Here is a 24750-nt window from a genome sequence, read left to right as displayed (position 1 = left end):
ATACAGTATATACAAAAAAAAGACAATATAAAAGTAAAATATTATTATTTAATTATTTTAATTCAAGAAGAAAATCGAAAAATACAATCTAACGTTCTTTTTATCTTTTTCGCATTTTTAATCGATTCCATCTATCAATTTTTCTAGTAAACTTTGTACATTGCTTGCTTAATTTCTTTTCATCAGTAATAGTTTAAAGATTTTAACAAATAAATTTTAAAAAATAATAAAAATCTATGCTAAATAAAGTCATGAAATTAAATTTAATTATACTTATTAATTATGTGACTGTCTATTATTACATTTATTATGAGAGTGAATTGTAGAACTTTATTTCCATTATAATTAAATTAAAAATATAATTAAAATGTCGAATTCGCCTCAACTTATTTTCGATAGACAGAAAGATTCTTTGTACAGTAGGGAAATTCTGATATAACAGAAACACAGTAGTCGTAGAAATCTCCTTCTATGGCATAGTTATGGTCGAATATTCTATAATCCACGATAATGCAATCAGTTTCGTCAGAAGAACAACCAGGCAAAATACTGCAGAAGAATGTCCAGTTTTGATAAAAAAGTATAGTAATCGTAAGACAAGAAAAGATTTTTTTATTTATACATACTTGAGAAACGGAATTGTTCTGAGTCTGAAAAAAAACATAAATAATGTACATATGGTTATAACAATTAATGTAGCTTACAGTTAATAAAAGAGTTTAATTTGATATGATAAAGTTTTGATTTGATATGATAAATCTTTAAAAATTTACAAAATTTACAAAATTTTACAAAAGTTGAATTGATTTAAGTTTAAACATGTTATTAATAAAAAAAGCAAACTTACGATATAGAAACACCAACACCAGTATATTTACAATCATGGAACAACGTATTACATAAATACGCGATGGCTATATTATGCGAGCAATTGAGATTCGAAGAACCAGCCTGAAACAAAAATTTATTTCATTTATAATTTCTTTCTATTAGCTGTTGTTTTTATAATTGTTTTCCCTGATTAATTTTTAAATTAAATATAATAATTACTACCACATGCTGGTTGATTTAATCCGTTATTGAACCACAAATCAAGATGACCTATAGACTTTTGTATTCTGGCAGCCGACGTATTAGCCGAAGAACTACTACACGTTCCGCATCCTTCTTGCAAAGTCTGCCCTCGCAATTACTAAACATAAATAAGGGATATGCGGGATCGGAAGTGATGAGAAGCGGAATTTTGCCGTAACCTGATTTCTAGAAATCCTTTGCGGCAAAGCCACTTACATGCGCACCTAGACTATGGCCCATAAATGTAATATTCTTCAACGGAACATCGCACATGTCAATCATTGATTTAACGTAGCTGAAAAAAAAATTGTATAGAAATATATTTTATATATGTATGTGTATATATATATATGCAGAGTATATATGCAGAGTATTCCAAAGTATTCTCTTTTATCTTCCAAAATAAGATCCATTTAAAAATATATTCAGATAATAATTTTACAGTTTAAAAAGCTCTATTCTCGTTTTATCAGTTTAATTTTGGATGACATTGCTAAGCTCAGGTCAAGATCATATTGATTTTTTTAAATCCCCACTTTTTGTTACATATTCTTGTTTACATATTCCAGTTTATCTCGAGAGTTTTTCAAAACACTATAACAAAATATTTATAAATGAAATAATTGTTTAAATTATAAGTGAAAGTTATAATACTGCATTATCTAATCTGTTTGATTGATAAAATCTTTTAAATGTTATTTAGGATCATGATCTTGACATCATATATCAAGATTAAGGCCTTTGGAGATTGTACCTTTTATTTTAATTTTTATAATAAAAATGAAAAAATAAAACAACCTCAAAAGACTTTGTTCTTGATATATATGGAATCAAAATCATAACACTGAAAAATATTTAACAGATTTTGATTTCAATCGAACACTTTAGATAATGCTAATGCCAACGATATTGTAACTTTCAAGTCTTATAACTCAAAAAGTACTTAATGAATAAATATTTTATTATAATATTTTGAAAAGCTATCAAGATAAGATACAAGAATATGCAATAAGAATAAAGGTTTCTATTTTTAAAAAATCGATATGATCTTGACTTGATGTTGGCGATGCCATCCAAAAGCAAACTGATAAGACTAGTAAAAAGATCTTTTTAAATCATAAAACTATTGAACATTTTTTTGATTGAATCTTATCCTGGGAAAATAAAAGGTGATCAGGGACACCCTATATAACAGGTAAAGCTAAATTTTTGATACTGTTATTGTTATACTATAGTTGTTGTACTATAGTTGTAATACTATTGTTATCTAAAATTTATTTATTTAAATTGTAATTAAAATTATTTGAATTTCAATTTATATCTTTTATTATATTATATTTTCAATCAATATTTTGTTTTAATTTAACGAAATATTGGGAAAGCTATACCTCGCCAAATAGGTACCAACTTCAGGAGTGTTACGTACTGCAAGAGGATATTCTAGCAAGATTTATAGTGGCTGTTACACGGTTATAGCATGCTGCGTTAGACCAATCTAATAAAAACATTGTATAATCTTTCTATATATAAAAAAGAAGTTATTTTATTTATTTTTTTATGGATTTTACTTTTTTTCTTGATTGTATAATGTAATATAAGATTTCCAAATTACAATATATAAATAAGATTTACAAATCACATTTAAAAAATTCTTCTTTTCAATTTTATTATTAAGTATAAAAATATTTTATACTTAACTTGGACAATAGAGAAGCAAAATTAGGAAAATTATAATTGAGTGAATTGGCAAGAAAAACCATGAGTCATGAAGAAAACTGATTTCGAGGGATCGATAAGATTACAGGATTCATTTACTCGAACAATTTTGCCATTAGGAATATTACTGCAAAAAAATGCAAATGTAAAAGCTGTGCAAGAAATAAATTTACAGTGACATTAATACATTATTCATGTGTATGGTTTACCTCGTGTACAGAACAGTTGAGACCGATTTAACACCAAAAATACAGGAAATTGCTAGATTGAAACATAAAATTGTCTGTAAAAAAATCTGTAAAAATATCTATTTGCGGCATATAAATATACAGGATATCCTGCGAAATCAAAATATCACAGCAAGAACCTTAACAAAGTTATATGTAACATACCCGTTAGTAACGTAACACGTGTATTATATTACAGTTATATTGTTGAGTGGGATATTACAACTAATGGGTATGTTACATGTAACTTTGTGTTTGTTGAGAAGTTTTAAAAAAAATTAAGTAAAAAGGTTACGTATACATTTTTATTTTAAGCGATTAGTAGTTTTGAGATATGAAGCTTTAAATATAGTCAATTATAGATTACGTTTAGACGATCACCTGTCCACGAATTGTGCGTACAATAGTTCAGTAAGTGCGCACTTCAGTAAAAATAGTCCATATAAACGTAATCCTTAATTGGTCATATTTAAACTCTTATTTTGTCACAACTTTTGCTTAAAATAAAAATTTATAAAGACCTTTTTACTTAATTTGTTTTAAATTTTCTTATTGTGGTATTTTGATTTATAAATTTCCATAATTTTCTCAGGGAAATCCTGTATGATGTGTATAAAAAGTATTATAACAATGATTCAAAATAATAATAATGTAAAATAAGATTAATGTTGAAAAGAATCCGATTATAAGAAGTACAATATTTTACTAAATATCTCTATGTAAAATTTGATATTACAATATTGTTAATAACTGTAAATTATTGGTAAATGTGCAGAAAATGTAGTCATATTAAACTTATGATTTATATGTATAGTTGTATGTAACATACGCTCAATTTTATTTCTCTTTATAAGGAAGTTAAATAAATATAGCGCTAATAAACGTTTTTTTTTAAATATTCATCTTTAATATTTTTATATACATAACTATTTGTGAAATTATCTTTATTGTAGAATTAAAAAAGAAACGATTTTAAGACTTTAAAGGCGAAATTGTAGGGTTTCTGTGATTTCAAAAAAAGTTTAAGATAAAAAATGTTACTTAAAAAAGCTCGAGACACATAATTCATGATGCTCATTATTATTAGAAATTTGTAATTGTTATGGAAATTTAAAGGATTATCAAACAGTTTTAAATTTTAAGTATGATTTTAAGAGATATCTATTAATAGAAGATTTTGATCTAAAAAAAACGGTTTTTATGATAACTTTAACAATTTCTTTTATTAAAGAAAAGCTATTAAACATAAAAATTTAAAAGTTTCTATTTATTTATTTAGATCTGAATTATATATCTTAGAAATTTTTGAAAGTCTTAAACTTAGTATTCTTAAAGTTATTAACTGCTACATTCTATTTAATAATAATAAAAGTAATTAGAGAACTTTTATTAAGCTGAAACGAATAAACAAAATTTTTAATATATATTTCTACTTGAATATCATTTATACTAGAAAAAAAAAGTTGTATTAAGACTATAGCATTAAATTGTAAATTGCATTAATTGTATTAAAGTTCTAAGTCTATTTTTTAAACAGTTTTGTTCTTTTTTTTAGTAAAAAAGGGCAAATTATTGATACGTAATTTTTAATTCTATCATCATTTCTTCGTTAGATATTAGATATGGTATTAAAGAATTAATCCTCAGTTTTCAAATATTTTTCCTTACGTTAAACAAAAACTTTCTGTAAAACTTTTTAAAATTAAAATTTTAGAATGTTTTCAAAAATGGAATTCTAATCATTTTTCTTTAATCTTAAAAAATACTAGCTTCACAAAAAATATAGCTATTTTTCATGAAAGCAGGATGATATTATTTATTTGTTACAAGTGCATAATTAAAAAATTGATATTTTTTAGTTATCTGTAGATTAAGAACAGAAATATAAAAAAAGGGAAATTTACTTTAAAAGAATATAATATTATTTTTTCATTTATAATGAGTTATATATCATTTCGAAATTAATATTACATAATTTTAAATTTAAAACATTGGAATTTATTTTCAGAAAAACTACATTTCTTGAACTATGTCATTGTTGCAGCACAAAAATGTACGATATTTTTTAAAAATATTTCTTAAAGATTGATTTAAGAATCGTATTAACCATCATTCACTGAAGGCTTCACATTAGAATCCGTTATCTGCAAAAAAAGGTCTGTAAAAGTAGACAAATTGTATTCTCAAGTGTTTGTACATTAAATCCTAGATGCATCTAGGATTAATTTTAGACGCATTTAGAATTGAAAGGGTTAGTATTTTTTTGCAGTCTAAATTATTTTTCACAAATGAGCAAGCATTTACTCTACATTATTTAATCAATAAATCTAACATAAAAATTAAAGAATTTTTATTAAATTATTTTTAACATATTTACTATCGAAAATTTAGAATAAATTCACTCTGAAAAGTGAAATTTCACTTTTAAAGATTGAAAATTGAGCCATTGCATCTTTTGCAAGATTGGCTTAATTTCATTTTTACAGTGAGATCCGATTCCACTTTAAAGAATTAAGAAAGTATAAATGATGTTGAAAATTGGAGAGATTGAAAGAATAAGGATTCTAATGTTCAGTTTCAAAAGTGGGAAAACATGCTTACCGCCTTATGATCACTCGGAGCTGCTATTGTACTGAAAAAATTGTAGAGTAGTATAAAAAATGATGCAATTATAATCAATCGCATCATTGACGAAGAGGTAAAAAAAAAGTGATAAGAAAAATATTTATCGAGTTATCTTCAAAATGTAGCCTTGATGTAAAATGAAAATAGTAACAAAAAGTACATAGTTTACTTCACAAAACGTAGAAAAGACGCTATTCAACGACTACTTTTTTGTTAACTGACAAGGAAATAAGCAAGAAAGGGACGAAATATGTCGTAGTATTATCAGTTATATAGCATTTAATGCGAAATTACATATAAACTACATAATTTTTGCATTTATAATACAGAATAATCGGAAATATAATATAATAGCACAAGTGACGCGTATACAGGGTGTTTTATTTAATTGATATACTCCAAAATAATGAAAATGGCTATATTTATAAAAAAATATTTAGGAAAATGTATAATCTAAAAAGAGACAAATAATATATATGAAATTAATTTTCACAATACTCGAATTTTCAAAATCACATAAAAGTCATTTAAAAAAATAGAAATGTGTGATTTTTTTATGTGATGTTATTCTTCTATTTATTCAGCATATAAAAATATTAAGTTATAAAAAAAATTAATAATTTACGAGATACATATTTAGTATCTATTTATTTTTTGATACATTTTTAAATTTAATATAAAATATTTTAAGAAAAAATTATAATTTTTTATAATTGTACTTTAATACTTTTATATGCAGAATAACTAGAAGAATGTTTGTAAAAACAATTTCGAACATTAATTTTCGAAAGTTGATTTTACTATTATTTATTTGTCTCCTGGCCGTATAACTTTTCTGAACACTTTTTTTTTAATTTAATTGTTTTCAATTGTTATTTCAATGTACGTCAATGAAGTGAAACACTCTATATATACACATTATTGGAGGAACATAGGTCGGTTTGGAAAATTTACGTAACAGAGTCGTAAAAATATAAACACCCAACTCTATCCTTCATGTTTTATGTATATATTCGTATATGTAAAGAACTACACACTAAATGCACTTTGAGATAGTTTGAAGCATTCAAAAAGTAAATGTTTTACAAAATTGTTATTGTTATAATTATATAAAAAGCATGTCTGTACTATCAATTTGAAGATAAGAGAGCTGAGAATATTTTTTAAATAATATATTGTAATTTATGATAATGTACACATATTGATGTGACTACATTGAATTTTCTATGGTGTTAATTAAATTAGTTGAGGGTTAATATATGATAATAACAATTTTTAAGGATGTTTATTGAAATTTTAAACAAAATTCTCTGAGAATTTCTGGATTTTTTATATTCATTTTAACATTCCAGGTAAGAAATTAGTTTTTAACTTTCAAATAAGAGTGAGTGAAAACAGCGCAAATAAACTATATATTTAAAATTAATAGAAAACAGGAATTTTACGAGACTACGTTTATCATTTTTTACAATTGTAGCTACGAAATCTATGTTTAATATACAATAGTATAGAAAAGACTCATTGCATGTATAATGTATATGTATAATATATATGTATAATGAGTTGTTCTATTCTAGCCTACCTCGATCAAAGCTAGATCTTCTCAATGCTTAAATAATTCACAGAATTATCTGAATTATCTATATCTTATACATGTACATACATGCATATTTTTGTAGTTATTCACACTGCGCGCCGAAACTTTTCCGGACTTTATCAAACGCAATTAAACTACTGCAATAATATCACAAGTTAAATTAAATTGACAAGCAAATTCTCAATCTTCGATCCGATATCATATTATAAGAGCATTAATATGTTGAAAACCTTAAATAAATTATTGCGAAGATTATTATAAGAGACACGAGTACAAGAGATGCCGGCCGAGGTATTTTTGGTAAATTTATTTAAGATTTTCAGTACATTAACACCCTTATAATATGATAACAGATCGAAGATTAAGAATTTATTTGTCAATTTAATTTAATTTGTTGATATTATTACATACAATAGTAGATACAATAGTTTAATTGCGTTTGATAAAATCCGGAAAAATTTCGGCGCACAGTTTGAATAACTACAAAAATAAGGTATATATGCATGTACATATTACAGAATATAGATAATTCACTGTAAATTATTTAGGCATTAAAAAGATCTAGCTTTTACCATTATAAGCTTGAATATGCTTATATTTAGTATTTAATTTCATGTCAGTCTTAATAAAATCTTATTATTGTTTATTCTATTCTATTGAGTATTATTTTCTACTATCACTCATTTTTTATAAATAAAAACTCGTAAGAGATACCCGAGAATACACACACAAATATACGCGGATTTATATGTTATACTTATTCGATTTTTAATATATTGGAACCTCGTTATAATGCATCTTGAAATAGCACGAGAAATCCTTGCTACGAGCAGCCTGAGGACTAGCAGTAACCACTAAAATGAATTTCATTGTTTTGTTAAAGTAGAAGTAATGTTCATTGTAATGTTCAAACTCCCGAACCATGTGTTGTTATGAGATTTCAGCGTATTTTGTATTGCAAAAAAAATAATCAACATTTTTAGAAATCAAAGGAATTTGAATTTAAAAGTAAAATTCAAAATTTTTCTTTTGTTCTAATAAAATGGTGTGGCATATCTGGAGCATTTAAAAATCAAAAAGTAATTGTAGAAATTGTGAAGTCAGGGATTGGATTCCGGAAGGGGAAAAAGTTAAGTGTTCAACGTATTTTCTACGTAGCATTGTCAGTTCGTAAGCCATAGTGATTGTACTTTTTCTATGAGAAATCCTACAATTTTATTTGAAAAATATATTCGCACAAAAATGTTTTGACACATTTTTTAAATTAAAATATATATATTTTAAGTTAAAATATATACTTTTAATTGTTCATTCCTTTAGTTCTTTTATTTTTATCTCTACATTAAATTTAATTAATAATATTTTTTGAAGAAAGTTTTTTGTGTTTTTCAAAAAATTCAATTTTGTTTAATGTTAAATATTTTTTGCGATTTAACAACTTTTTAACAATTCTACTTATACTGGATTTACCTTTAGACTCTTCAAAATAAAGATTTTACATAATTAATATTATTTTAATTACTACGTATTTTTCTGAAAATTAAGAATACTTGAACATCAACGAGATACGCTATACTTCTGTGCAATATAACGACGATAGCGAAAACATGTGCAATAACTGATGATCAATAATCTAAGAGTACAGATACGACGTGTTTAGTTGAACAGTGTAACATTCATATAATAGTGTTAAATCTAACTCCGTTCTACATCAGTTAAAAATAACATATCCGAAAGAAACGTTTAGGAAACATTTAATAAATAATGTTGAAAAACGATATTCATTACGAATTGTAATATTAAAAACTTATATATATAAAAGTAATTAATATTATAAAATTGAGATTATTATATATATAATTTTTATTATACTCAGTAAATTAATTGAGAAATATAGGATAATGGACAATAAAGTGTAATACTAGTTCTATTAATTTTTTTGTATCCTTTATTCTAATTTCCGTCTATACATATTGCTTTATTTCTTTTTAACAATGAAGATAATATGAAACAGTGTCTCTTTATCCAAATTTCAATCTATCAATAACTTCTATTAAATTTTATAGATTACAGTTTTATTTTTTCCATCGATAACAAAGAGTTTAACAATAAAGATTTATGCAAGACAAAGGTACTAATCATGTAAATCAATTTAATTTTACTTATTATAAGATTGACAATTATAGAACTTAATCTCTATTGAAATTACAATGGAATTAAAGTGTCAAATATGTTTGTAACTTGTTTTTTACATTGAAATTCATCTTTCTTTATACAAAAAGGATATTCTGATGTGACAGAAACACAATAATCTCCCACTATGGTAGTGTTATAGAATATCTTGTTGTCCACGATAATGCAGTTGGTACTATCAGAACAACCAGGCATACTGCAATAATATCGACAATTGTAATAAATAATATGATAATCGCAAAATAAACAACCAAAGAGCATTTATACAAATAAATAATTTTAAGAAAAGTTCGATTTACTTATTATACATACCCAGGAATATCAATTCTACGGCTGAAAAAGAATAAGAATAAATAATATACATTTGATTATAATAATGCAGCCTTTGGCTATTATTTAATATATATTTTACAATTATTTTTAATTTGATAATATAAGATAATTTCTAATCCAGAAAATTCACAAATATTCTATTGATTGAAGGAGAGAATACAATGTACTTTTGTTACGGATTTTTATCTCCTTTAACATTATGTATCTATATTAAAAATAAGTTATGATATGTTCTAGCGTTTTATCAAATGAATTTTGTAAATAATATTTTTTGATATGAAACCCTTCAATAATTATGTGAAAAATTGGATTCCAATGAAATAAATTTTTACATATAATTTAGCTTATGATGTAACGAACAAAAGATATCATAAACACAAGGATCAATAATAAATAGTTTTATGCCAAATGTCTAACACTTATATTTATGAACAGAGCACTTTTAATATAACATAACTCAAAAGTTTTCCATTTGAGTTCTGTATTTATGATTTCTTTCACATTATAACTATATTATATATGAAAACTAATTTATTTTATCAAGATTCATATAATACGTGCGGGATTCTTTATTCATAAATTATTAAAAAATATACTATTTACAAAGGCCTATGTATCAAAACATTCGGACACGACACAATTTAATTTTATATAAATGTATAGATTTATTATGTTGAAAACGATTAAAATCTATGAGAAATTCATTATGTCTTCTCTTTGTAAAACCAAATATGTAAAAAGAAAAAATAAACTTACTGTATAGGAACACCAATAAATACACAATCATCTGACCACATACTAGCAAGATACAAGTTGCACATACTATGTGGGCAATTGGCTTTCAGAGTACCGATTATCTGGTCTGTAAAACACAAATTTTTACTTTGTTCATAATTAATTTCTGTTAATTTTCTACTGTTTTTGCGACATTTTCCTATATTAAATAATTTATTTTCAAATTAAATATAATAATTACCACCACATGCTGGTTGGCTTAATCCGTTATTGAACCATAAATCGACATGACCTATAGATTTCTGTAATCCGAGAACAGATGTGTGAAGAGCTACGACACGTTCGGCGTCTGTGTCAGAAAATCTATTTTTGGGACCGTTAAGCATGAAAAGAGGACCCGCAGGATCGGAACCAATGAGAAGCGGAACTTTGCCATAACCCGATGTCTGGAGATTTTTTGCAGCAAAGCTACTTATATGTGCACCAAGACTATGGCCTATAAGTGCCACGTTTTTGAATGAAATGCTGCATGTATCGCATATTGATTTGATATAGCTAAAAGAGAAATTTTATGGTATAAATAAAAAAATGTTGCGTTTTTTATTCAGTTTAAAATTATCTGTTGATTATCATTACTTTTGTCAAAATATAAAGTATAAAGCTATATTTTAATAGGTGCTACATTTATTTTACATATTACATTAATCATCAGTATTACTTAATTTTATTATTGTATTATCATAGTATTTAGAAAATTATTTAAGTCGCAATAAGAATTATATAAATTTAAGAATTATATAAATTATATAAATTTAAATTGATGATGTTCGTTACATATTTTTTTATTCAATTTGACATAATATCGCAAAATAGTCATACCTTGCCAAATAATTACCAACTTCGCGAGTGTTATGTACTGCGAAGGGATATTCTAGCAGATTTATGACGGCTGGATCGTTATAACACGCTGCATCAGACCAATCTAATGAAAATACTGCATAATGTTTCTACAGAGAAAAAGAATTCTTTTACTTAATACTTTTATTGTAAATCTTACAATATTTTTTATATTTGTACAATATATAAGATTTTGAAATTATTGAAAAAAATTCTGAGTTTTAATTTTTGTTCTTGAAAATAAAAAAATGTTTACCTTTAATAATTGAGATGTAACAACAAGTAAGTTATAATTGGAATGATATGAAATAAATCCATGAGTTATAAAAAAAACTGATGTAGAGGAATTTAAAAAATTGCAAGATTCGTTTACTTGAACAAATTTTCCATTAGGAATATCGCTGTAAAAATGCAGACATTTAAGTGATATGAGAAATAAGTAATAATGGATATTCACTTTAGCCTTTACCTCGTATACAAAATTATTGAGACATTTTTAACGCCTAAGATGCATGAAGTTGACCAATTGCCTGCCAAATTATTTATATAAAAATTGTTATTTAAAGTTTTTACTTTGTTTACATTATATAAATTTAACACATGTGTTATCTAAGTGAAAACAATTAGTTAAATGCAAAAGAAGATATTGATGATTTATTTATTGAGGAGAATATATATCAGCAAATAAACAATAAACGATAAAAAATTTCACGAAACATCTCTATATAAAAATTGATATTATAACATTAGTAACTATAAATTATAAATCTTCAGAGAGAAATTTTTTTTTGGTGGAAATGCGATCGATGATTATTCTTAAGAGTATACTATAATTAATAGTATAGTGTTAGAGTATACTATAATTTAGACATACAATTTGAAACGTATACCAACTTTTGTTTACTGACGCATCATTAACTGTCATCTGCAAAAAAAGAATCTAGAGTACACAAAAATAATATATTCTTTCAAGTATTGTATGTTACTTAAAATCATAAAGGTAATAAATATAGATTGCTCATTTCTATAAAATTGTCATTATCAGTTTAGAAAGAGTAAAGTAATTTGATTTGTAACGCTCATTCTTTCTCTAAAATATGAGTTGAAGAGAGATAGTACGATCCAATATATTGCGTTGTCTTTCTAAAGGAGTAGAAATATGCTCTGTGATCAAAGAATGCGCAGTTTATATCTATTACATTTATGCTTAAAAAATTAATTAATTACTAATTTGAAATGATCTTAAGACAAAAAAGATGTAGCTGCTATGTTACACATCTAATATTAAAACCATTATTATCTATTTTAATATCTAAATTATTTCTCATAAACGAATAATGATTAACGTTTTGTTCTCCATTTCATCTAATCGATAAGTTCAATAGAAATTAAAAACATTTATTAAATTTATGGAAATTCTGAAAATTATGATTTCGGAAATTTCATAAATTTAATAAATGACTTTAATTGACTGGTATGAACACTTAGAGAACGCAGTAGGATATTTCATCTAGTTTAATGTAAAACTACAAAATTATTATCAGAGAATTTTGCGGAGTTTACTAATCAATTTTAAAAAGATGCGCAGCAATATGTCTGGGAACATTTTTAATGTACTTATAGCACTGGAAATTAAACTAATTAAAAAGTAAAGATTTTAATATTTATTTTAGAAGTAAAATATGTTTACCGTATCATGGTCGTTGCTTATGACAGTCGTGACCATCGTATCAAAACGGCCACAGAATAATATAAGAAATGATGCGATCGTGGCTAGCTGCATTATTAATAAGTGAGAAAGCAGATATTTTGCGAACTATTATCTGCAACATATAGTTTTGATAAAAAATAAAAATAAGAACAAGAAGCATGTAGTTTGATTCACAGAAAATTAATAGATCGCTTGGCTGTTCTTGTTTTTTGTTAACCGCTAGGAAGATATTTATATGTAGTGTTATTATTAATTACATAACGATTTATATGAAACTTTGTAACTATTGTAAATTGAGAATTAATATAATCAAAAATATAATCAATAAAATTGGAAATGAGACTGTTTATGTTAATTACATTACTTTAAATACATAGCGGCAGAACAGTCTGAATATTAAGATGTTGAATTATTGTATATATTCATATCAATGAATTAATGTTTTATATATATATTTTTATTTCAAGCAATAGTTTTGAGATGAGAATTTAATTATAGCCAATTATAGATTATGTTTAGATGATCATCTGTCCACGTATTGTGCGTGCAATAGTTCAGTAAATGCGCATTCAGTGAAAATAGTCCATCTTAATATAATCTTTAATTGGCCATATTTAAATTGGCCTTTATTGTCTTTCGCTTAAAATAAAAATTTATAAAGACCTTTTTACTTAATTTGTTTTAAATTTTCTTATTGTGGTATTTTGATTCATAAATTTTGGGATATCCTGTATGTTGTATAAAAAATATCATAACAACGTTCCAAAATAAGTGATATGTAAAATAAGATATTAATGTTGAGAAGAATCCAATTATAAAAAGCACAATATTTTGATAAATATCTCTATAAAATTTGATATTACAATATTGTTGATAACTGTAATTATATATAATATAACATATATAACTGTAATTATATACAAGAAAAAACTTATTGACAGAGGTACAGAAAATTTAGTTATATTAAACTTATAATTTATATGTATAGTTGTGTGTAACTACATATGCTCAATTTTGTTTCTCTCTAATATAAGGAAATTAAATAAATATAGCTCTAATAAACCATTTTTTTTTAATACTCTTTAATATTATTATATACATAACTATTTGTGAAATTATCTTTATTGTAGAATTAAAAAAGAAACGATTTTAAGACTTTAAATTGTAGGAGGCGAAATTGTAGGGTTTCTGTGGTTTCAAAAAAAGTTTAACGTAAAAAATATTACTTAAAAAAGTTCGAGACACATAATTCACATGATACTCATTATTATTAGAAATTTGTAATTGTTATGGAAATATAAAGGATTATCAAACAGTTTTAAATTTTAAGTATGATTTTAAGAGATATCTATTAATAGAAGATTTTGATCTAAAAACGGTTTTATGATAACTTTAACAATTTCTTTTATTAAAGAAAAGCTATTAAACATAAAAATTTAAAATTTTCCATTTATTTATTTAGATCTGAATTATATATCTTAGAAATTTTTGAAAGTCTTAAACTTAGTATTCTTAAAGTTATTAAATGCTACATTCTATTTAATAATAGTAGAAGTAATTAGAGAACTTCTATTAAGCCGAAACGAATTAACAAAATTTTTAATGTATATTTCTACTTGAATATCATCATTTATACTAGAAAAAGAAAGTTGCATTAAATTGTAAACAGTAAGTTCTAATTTTTTGAACATTTTTGTCCTTTTTTTTTAATAAAAAAAGGGAAATTTACTTTAAAAGAATATAATATTATTTCTTCATTTATAATATTTCAGTTGAGTTATAACATTTCAAAATTTTAACGACATTGGATTTTAAAACATTGGAATTTATTTTCAGAAAAAATAAATTTTTTTAGCTATGTCATTATTGCAGCACAAAATGTACGATATTTCTTAAAAATATTTCTTACAGATTGATTTAGGAGTCAGATTAACCGTCACTGAAGGCTCCACACTAAAATCGGTTATCTGCAAAAAAAGGTCTGTAAAAATAAACAAATTGTATTCTCAAATGTTCGTACATTAGTTAAAATTAATCTAGGACTAAAACGTTTAGTATTTTTTTGCAGTCTAAATTATTTTTCACAAACGAACAATTAACAAGCATTTTACTCTACATTATTTAATCAATAAGACTATCATAAAAATTGAAAAGTTTCTACTAAGTGTTTTTAACGTATATTTACTATCGAAAACTTTTAGAGTTATCTGAAGAGTAAAATCTCACTTTTAAAGATTGAAAATTGAATCATTGCATCTTTCGTAAGATTGGTTTAATTTTTATAGTGAGATTCCATTTTAAAGAATTTAGAGGATATAAATGACATTGAAAATCGGAAAGATCGGAAGAATAAGAAGTCTAATATTCAATTTCAAAAATGGGATAACATGCTTCCTGCATTATGATCACTCAGGGCTGCTATTATATCGAAAAAATTATAGAATAGTATAAAAAATTATGCAATATCAATTGTATAGACGAAGAAGTAAAAAATAAATAAATAAAAGGTAAGAAAAACCTTTTTCGAATTATCTTCAAAATGTAGTCTTGATGTAAAATAAAAATACAGTTTGGTTCACAAAACGAAAAGAAAAGTTTATTCAACGACTTTTTTTTGTTAACAAGGAAATAAGCAAGAAAGGGACGAGATATATATATATGTCGTATTATCAGTAATATAACATTTCATGCGAAATTACATATAAACTATATAATTTTTGCGATGTAGAATAATCGAAAATATAATAGCGTATACATACAGGATGTTTTATTTAATTGATTTACTCCAAAATAATGAAAACGGCTTTATAAAAAAATGTTTAGAAAAAATGCATGATCTAAAAGCAAACAAATAATATAAAATTAATTTTCGCAATATTCGATTTTTCAAAATCACATAAAAGTAGTCATCGCCATTTAAAAAAATAGAATTATGTGATTTTTTTTATATGTGATTCTTCCATTTATTCAGCACATAAAAATATTAAGTTATAAAAAAAATTAATAATTTACGAGATATTTATTATCTGTTTAATATCTATTAATATATATTAATTTTTTGATACATTTTTTAATGTAATATAAAATATTTTGACTGGGAAAAACTATTAATTTTTAATAACTGTACTTTAATACTTTTATATGCAAAATAACTAGAAGAATCTTTGTAAAAACAATTTCTCACATTAATTTTTGAAAATTGATTTTACTAGTATTTATCTCTCTCCTGGTCGTATAACTTTTTTAAACACTTTTTTTTTTTAATTTAGTCGTTTTCATGTTATTGTCAATATATGTCAATAAAATGGAACACCCTATATATACATATTATTGGAGAAACGTTGCAAAATTTACGTAACAAAGTCGTAAAAATATAAACACCCAACTCTATCCTTCATGTTTTATGTATATATTCGTATATGTAAAGAACTACACACTAAATGCATTTTGAGATAGTTTGAAACATTCAATAAGTATTGAAGATAAGAGAGCCAATTATTTTTTTAAATAATAGTGCAATGATAATGTACATTTATTGATGACTACATTGAATTTTATATGTAGTTTATTAACGGAGTTAGTTGCGGATTAATATATGATAATAACAATTTTTATGGGTGCTTATTGAAATCTTAAACATTCTCTGAGAATTTCTGGATTTTTTAGGTTTTCATTTCAAAATTCCAAGTAAGAAATTAGTTTTTAACTCAACTTTCAAATAAGTTAGAGTGAAAACAGCGTAAATAAACCATATATTTAAAATTAATAAAAAACAGGAATTTTACTTGACTACATTTATCATTATCATACATTTTTTACAATTGTAGCTGCGAAATCTATATTTAATACAGCATAGAAAAAACTCATTGTAATATATATGTATAATGAGTTATTCTATTTTAGTCTATAATGGTCAAAGCTAAATCTTCTCAATGTCTAAATAATTCACAATGAATTATCTATATCTTATATATTTACATGCATTTATACCATATTTTTGTAGTTATTCAAACTTCACGCCAAAATTTTTTCGGATTTGATATGGAATGGAATAAGGATATGAAAACCTTAAATAAATTGGTAATTGTGAAGAATATTACTAAGGTCTGGTGATCTAATGGCTTAGGACGCTCGTACGGAATACAAGAGATTCGAATTCAAGTTCCGGCCGAGGTAATATTTTTTGCAATAAATTTATGTAAGGTTTTCAGCATATTAACACTCTTATAATATGATGTCGGATGGAAGATTGAGAATTTGCTTGTCAATTTAATTTAACTTGTGATATTATTGCAGTAGTTTAATTGCGTTTGATAAAATCCGGAAAAATTTTGGCGTGCGGTTTGAATAACTACAAAAATAAGATATATATGTATGTACATATATAGAATATAGATAATTCATTGTAAATTATTTGGGCATGAAAAAGATCCAGTTTTTACCATTATAAGCTTGAATGTATTTATATTTAGTATTTATATTTAGTATTTAATTTCATGTTAGTCTTAATAAAATCTTATTATTGTTTATTCTATTCTACTGAGTATTATTTTTTACTGTCACTCATTTTTTAAATAAAAACTTGTAAGAGATACTCGAGAACATACGCAAATATATGCGGATTTGTATGATATACTTGCTAATCGATTTTTAATACATTGGAATCTCGTTATAATAGATCTTGAAATAACTTGAAAAATTCTTTCCGTGCTATGAGCAGCATGGGAAGTAGCAGTAACCATTAAAATCTTGAATTTCATTGTACCGTTAAGGTAGAAGTAATCTTGTAATGTTCAGACTCCCGAACCGCGAGCTGTTATGAGCGCATTTTGTATTGCAAAAAAAATTATCAACAATATTTAGAAATCAAAAGAATTTGAGTTTAAAAGTAAAATTTAAAAATTTTTCCTTTGTCTTGATAAAATAGTACGGCATATTCGGAACATTTAAAAATCAGAAAGCATTTGTAGAAACTGGAAAGTGAGGGATTGGATTTGGAAGGGGAAAATTTAAGTATTCAACGTACTTTCCTCTACGTAGCACTCAATTTGTATGAAGAAGCTATAGTGATTGTATTTTTTCGATGAACAATCCTATAATTTCACTTGAAAAATATACCCGTACAAGAATGTTTTGACACATTTTTTAAGTTAAAATATACACTTTTAACTGTTCATTCCTTTAGTTCTTTTATTTTTATCTCTACATTAAATTTAATTAATAATATTTTTTGAAGAAAGTTTTTCGTGATTTTTCAAAAAATTCAATTTTGTTTAATGTTAAATATTTTTTGCGATTACAGTTTTCAGCAACACTACTTCTACTGAATTTTCCATTAGACTTTCCATTAGAATTTCCCTTCAGAATAAAGATTTTGGTAATTATTTAGTAATTATTTATAGATTTTGGTAATTATTTATAAGGGACTATTCTCCAAAGATCTTGATCTTGACGTTTGTTATCAAGGTTATAGTCCTGAGTGACCTTGAACACATTTTAGTCGTCGCTCGTTAAAAATTTATTAATAAAAAAAGTCTCTAAAGACAAAAAATTACATAAGAAAATATTTTACGCTGTTGGAGCAGAGAAAAATTTGTCTCATCGGAACGCAGTACGTCCAAAAGTTAGGTTTCATTGAAGAAATTTTTTGTTAATAACTTTTTAACGAATAACGAGTGACGACTAAAATATGTTCAAGATGAGCTTGATGAACAAGATGAACTGAGGATGATGAGCTTGACAACATCAAGATCAAGGTCATCGGAGGGTCCCCTTATACTAAATAATTACCATTTTACATAATTAATATTGTTTTAATTACTATGTGCTTTTCCGAAAATTAGGAATACTTGAACATTGACGAAGTACGCTATACTTCTGTGCAGTAACGACGGTAATGAAAATACGTGCGATAACGGATGATCAATAATTTACGAGTATAGATACGTGTTTAATCGAACAATCATATAATAGTGCTAATCTATCTCCGTTCTACATCAGTTAAATATAACATAACCGAAAGAAACATTTAGGAAACATTTAATAAATAATGTTGAAATACGATATTAATTACGAATTGTAATATTAAGAACTTATATATACAAAAGTATAAGTACAATAATAGTAAAATTGATTATTATACATACAATTTGACTCAGTAAATTGATTGAGAAATATGGGATAATGGACAATAAAGTGTGGTACAAGTTCTTTTAATTTTTTTGTATCCTTTATTATAATTTCCATCTATTCATAGATAGCATTATTTTAATTTCTTTTTAACAATGAAAATATTATAAAACAGTGTTAGTCTTCTTTGTCCAAATTTTTCTCTATTAATGACTTCTACTAAACTTTATAGATTGCATTGTTTTATTTTTTTTTCAGCAATAATAAAGATTTTAACAATAAAAATTTATGCAAGACAAAGGTACTCATATAAGTCAATTTAATTTTACTTATTATAAGATTGACAATTACTGCATATATACTATATACATTACAATACATACATTACAGAACTTAATCTCTATTGAAATTACTATGAAATTAAAGTGTCAAGTATGTTTGTAATTTTTCGACATGCAAATTCATCTTTCTTTATACAAAAAGGATATTCTGATGTGACAGAAACACAATAATCTCCCACTATGGTAGTGTTATAGAATATCTTGTTGTCCACGATAATGCAGTTGGTACTATCAGAACAACCAGGCATACTGCAATAATATCGACAATTGTAATAAATAATATGATAATCGCAAAATAAACAACCAAAGAGCATTTATACAAATAAATAATTTTAAGAAAAGTTCGATTTACTTATTATACATACCCAGGAATATCAATTCTACGGCTGAAAAAGAATAAGAATAAATAATATACATTTGATTATAATAATGCAGCCTTTGGCTATTATTTAATATATATTTTACAATTATTTTTAATTTGATAATATAAGATAATTTCTAATCCAGAAAATTCACAAATATTCTATTGATTGAAGGAGAGAATACAATGTACTTTTGTTACGGATTTTTATCTCCTTTAACATTATGTATCTATATTAAAAATAAGTTATGATATGTTCTAGCGTTTTATCAAATGAATTTTGTAAATAATATTTTTTGATATGAAACCCTTCAATAATTATGAAAAATTGGATTCCAATGAAATAAATTTTTACATATAATTTAGCTTATGATGTAACGAACAAAAGATATCATAAACACAAGGATCAATAATAAATAGTTTTATGCCAAATGTCTAACACTTATATTTATGAACAGAGCACTTTTAATATAACATAACTCAAAAGTTTTCCATTTGAGTTCTGTATTTATGATTTCTTTCACATTATAACTATATTATATATGAAAACTAATTTATTTTATCAAGATTCATATAATACGTGCGGGATTCTTTATTCATAAATTATTAAAAAATATACTATTTACAAAGGCCTCAAGGCTGTATCAAAACATTCGGACACGACACAATTTAATTTTATATAAATGTATAGATTTATTATGTTGAAAACAATTAAAATCTATGAGAAATTCACTATGTCTCCTCTTTATAAAACCAAATATGTAAAAAGAAAAAACAAACTTACTGTATAGGAACACCAATAAATACACAATCATCTGACCACATACTAGCAAGATACATGATGCATATATTATGTGAGCAATTGACTTTCAGAGTACCGATTATCTGGTCTGTAAAACACAAATTTTTACTTTGTTCATAATTAATTTCTGTTAATTTTCTACTGTTTTTACGACATTTTCCTGTATTAAATAATTTATTTTCAAATTAAATATATTAAATATATTAATTACCACCACATGCTGGTTGGCTTAATCCGTTATTGAACCACAAATCGAGATGACCTAGAGATTTCTGTAATCCGAGAGCAGATGTGTGAAGAGCTACGACACGTTCGGCGTCTGTGTCAGAAAATCTATTTTCGGGACCGCTAAGTATGAAAAGAGGACCCGCAGGATCGGAACCAATGAGAAGCGAAACTTTGCCATAACCCGATGTCTGAAGATTTTTTGCGGCAAAGCTACTTATATGTGCACCAAGACTATGGCCTATAAGTGCCACGTTTTTGAATGAAATGCTGCATGTATCGCATATTGATTTGATATAGCTAAAAGAGAAATTTTATGCTATAAATAAAAAAATATTGCGTTTTTTATTCAGTTTAAAATTATCTCTTGATTGTCATTACTTTTGTCAAAATATAAATGTATAAAGCTAAATTTCAATAGGTGCTACATTTATTTTACATATTACATTAATCATCAGTATTACTTAATTTTATTATTGTATTATCATATTTAGAAAATTATTATTATTTAAATCGCAATAAGAATTATATAAATTTAAATTGATGATGTTCGTTACATATTTTTTTATTCAATTTGACATAATATCGCAAAATAGTCATACCTTGCCAAGTAATTACCAACTTCTCGAGTGTTATGTACTGCGAAGGGATATTCTAGCAGATTTATGACGGCTGGGTCGTTATAACACGCTGCATCAGACCAATCTAATGAAAATACTGCATAATGTTTCTACAGAGAAAAAGAATTCTTTTATTTAATACTTTTATTGTAAATCTTACAATATTTTTATATATTTGTACAATATATAAGATTTTGAAATTATTGAAAAAATTCGGCGTTTTAATTTTGTTCTTGAAAATAAAAAATATTTACCTTTAACAATTGAGAAGCAACAACAGATAAGTTATAATTGGAAAAATTTGCAATAAATCCATGAGTCATAAAAAAAATCGATGTAGAGGAATTTAAAAAATTGCAGGATTCGTTTACTTGAACAAATTTTCCATTAGGAATATCGCTGTAAAAGTGCGGACATTTAAGTGATATGAGAAATAAGTAATAATGGATATTCACTTTAATCTTTACCTCGTATACAAAGCTATTGAGACATATTTAACGCCTAAGATACATGAAGTTGACCAATTGCCTGCCAAATTATTTATATAAAAATTGTTATTTAAAGTTCATTTTGTTTACATTATATAAATTTAAATTTATATCATCTAAGTGAAACTGACAACAATTAGTTAAATGCATAAGAAGATATTGATGATTTATGGCGTTGAGGAGAATATATATCAACGAATATAATAAAAAATCTCGCGAAACATATCTCTATATAAAAACTGATATTATAGCATTAGTATAAATTGTAAATCTTCAGAGAGAAATGCGTTAGTTTTTGGTGAAAATGCGATCGATGATTATTCTTAAGAATATACTATAATTAATTCAGACATATAATTTAAGACGTATACCAACTTTTGTTTACTGACGCATCATTAAATGTCTGCAAAAAAAGAATTTATAAGAGTACACAAAAATAATATATTCTTTCAAGTATTGTATGTTACTTAAAATCATAAAGGTAATAAATATAGATTGCTCATTTCTATAAAATTGTTATTATCAGTTTAGAAAGAGTGAAGTAATTTGATTTGTATCGCTCACTCTTTCTGTAAAGTATGAGTTGAAGAGAGATAGTAATACGATCCAATATATTGCGTTGTCTTCCTAAAGAAGTATAAATATGCTCTTTGATCAAAGAATGCGCAGTTTATATCTATTACGTTTCTGCTTAAAAAAAATTAATAAATCACTAATTTGAAATGATCTTAAGACAAAATAAGATGTAGATGCTATGTTACACATCTAAGATTAAAATTTTTATTATTATTATCTGTTTCAATATCTAAATTATTTCTCGTAAACAAGAAATGATCAGCATTTTGTTCTTCATTTCATCTAATCAAAGTTCAATAGAAACGATTATTAAATTTATGGAAATTCTGAAAATTATGATTTCGGAAATTTCATAAATTTAATAAATGACTTTAATTGATGACTGGTATGAATACTTAGAGAACTACGCGATAAGATATTATATCTAGTTTAATGTAAAATTATAAAGTTATTATCAGAGAACTTTGCGGAATTTACTAATCGATTTTAAAAAGATGCGCAGCAATATGTCTGGAAACATTTTTAATGTACTTATAACATTGGAAATTAAATAAATTTAAAAAGTAAAGATTTTAATATTTATTTTAGAAGTAAAATATAGTATGTTTACCGTATCTTGGTCATTGCTTGTGACAGTCGTGACCATTATCATATCAAAAAAGCCACAGAATAATATAAGAAATGATGCGATCGTGACCAGCTGCATTATTAATAAGTGAGAAAGCAGATCTTTTGCGAACTATTATCTGCAAAATATAGCTTTGATAAAAAATAAAAATGATAACAAGAATCATGTAGTTTGATTCACAAAAAGATTGCTATTTTTGTTTTTTGTTAATCACTAGGGAGATATTATATTAGGTGTGGGAAAAAATTCGTGACGTTTTTCCCGTTAGGTGGCATTAAAAAAAGTTCGCCACGAACTTTTTCCCACACCTAATATGTCATGCCATTATTAGTTACATGATTTATATGAAACTCTGTAATTGTTGTAAATTGAGATTTAATATAATCAGAAATATAATTATAATAGAACGTTAGTATGTATGTATAACAGAATTTTTTTATAAAGTAAACAAAATATGTTTTTACATAACTTACCTTTATATAATCGCTCTGTTTATATAATACTCTAATTAATTCTCTAATTCTGTTGCATTTTCTTAAATTAAAAAAAGGACCCAATACGTGGACATTGTCAATCAGCAACAAGTACTGTAATGGCACAATGATATACAATAAATTGAAATTAATGTATATTATATTCATCGAAATATACACATCGAAAGTAGTATATTTTTCTTATGCAGCAGCTCGACATTCCATATCTTCCATACATTTTAAGATTATAATTGAATTTAAATGGATGATATTAAATGATAGAAATTATAGAAATGATAATAATGTAAACTTTTGTGTGCGTGCGCGCGCGCGTGTGTGTGTGTGTGTGTGTGTGTGTGTGTGTGTGTGTAAGCAAATTAATACTCCATATTTATAAAAAATTATTAATACTCCGTTATTATAAAAAATATGAAGAGATATTTATAAGTAAACGAGCACTTTCAGGCATTTAGTTTTTATAAATATTTGAAATAAAAATGTCATAAAATTATATTTATAAATGTATATGAAACGGACAAATGAGAGCTATTACATACAATTACAGTTGTTAAATGTAATTGTTTAATTAATTATTTTTCATAATTTATACAAAACAGGTGGATGTTAAAATACAATAAATACAGTATGATATATAATAAATCTAATATTAAGCTTGACTAATGTTTTGAACAAGATAACTTTAAAAACAATATAAATAAGCTGTGAAACTCTTACATGAAAATATATTATAATAACTGTATGTTTTTTAAAAACATATGATTGTTAGAACTGATTGAAGATCGAAACATATCTATAGTGAAAAAATTCTATGTCCGTCTGTAAATTAATTGCATTGTTTTATAACTTTGTATTATTTCAGAAATTTATAATCTTTTCCTTAGAAACCTCTTTCTGTCTAACTGACCTAACACATTCGTGTTCTTCCAATCAATTTCGTGATTGTGACAAATCCATGCTGGCAATAACTAATTTATATAT

General features: G+C 25.0%; 2 protein-coding genes and 1 pseudogene across 3 annotated transcripts in view; all 3 read right to left on the bottom strand.

The window, feature by feature from the left end:
• Positions 1 to 386: 386 nt before the first annotated feature.
• On the bottom strand, positions 387 to 5705 carry LOC108692952 (annotated as a pseudogene).
• A 3739-nt stretch (positions 5706 to 9444) lies between these two features.
• On the bottom strand, positions 9445 to 15700 carry LOC108692829 (phospholipase A1-like). The gene is made up of 11 exons (XM_018201332.1): positions 15627 to 15700; positions 15018 to 15089; positions 13088 to 13220; positions 12292 to 12322; positions 11867 to 11927; positions 11654 to 11798; positions 11380 to 11507; positions 10742 to 11055; positions 10522 to 10627; positions 9745 to 9765; positions 9445 to 9628 (listed from the first exon to the last, which is right to left on the bottom strand). The coding sequence occupies exons 3-11, from the start codon at positions 13178 to 13180 to the stop codon at positions 9445 to 9447; spliced, it is 1083 nt and encodes a 360-aa protein (XP_018056821.1). The 5' UTR covers positions 13181 to 13220; positions 15018 to 15089; positions 15627 to 15700.
• A 3949-nt stretch (positions 15701 to 19649) lies between these two features.
• The window catches only part of LOC108692944 (phospholipase A1-like), a 7298-nt gene continuing 2197 nt past the window's right edge, over positions 19650 to 24750 (bottom strand). Inside the window, exons 2-11 of one of the 2 annotated variants that reach the window (XM_018201524.1) lie at positions 23752 to 23865; positions 23261 to 23396; positions 22450 to 22477; positions 22054 to 22114; positions 21841 to 21985; positions 21569 to 21696; positions 20953 to 21266; positions 20724 to 20829; positions 19944 to 19964; positions 19650 to 19827 (exon numbers count right to left, since the gene is read on the bottom strand). In XM_018201524.1, coding sequence (XP_018057013.1) covers positions 19650 to 19827; positions 19944 to 19964; positions 20724 to 20829; positions 20953 to 21266; positions 21569 to 21696; positions 21841 to 21985; positions 22054 to 22114; positions 22450 to 22477; positions 23261 to 23356 — 1077 coding nt within the window. In that variant the 5' untranslated portion in view covers positions 23357 to 23396; positions 23752 to 23865. Of the gene's footprint in view, positions 19828 to 19943; positions 19965 to 20723; positions 20830 to 20952; positions 21267 to 21568; positions 21697 to 21840; positions 21986 to 22053; positions 22115 to 22449; positions 22478 to 23260; positions 23410 to 23751; positions 23866 to 24750 lie in introns of both variants that reach the window. The other variant, XM_018201525.1, reaches the window with a different exon arrangement.

The sequence above is a fragment of the Atta colombica genome, unplaced genomic scaffold (genome assembly GCF_001594045.1).
Source record: "Atta colombica isolate Treedump-2 unplaced genomic scaffold, Acol1.0 scaffold83, whole genome shotgun sequence".
Taxonomy (NCBI): domain Eukaryota; kingdom Metazoa; phylum Arthropoda; class Insecta; order Hymenoptera; family Formicidae; genus Atta; species Atta colombica.
This window is presented reverse-complemented; position numbering and strand designations above follow the sequence as displayed.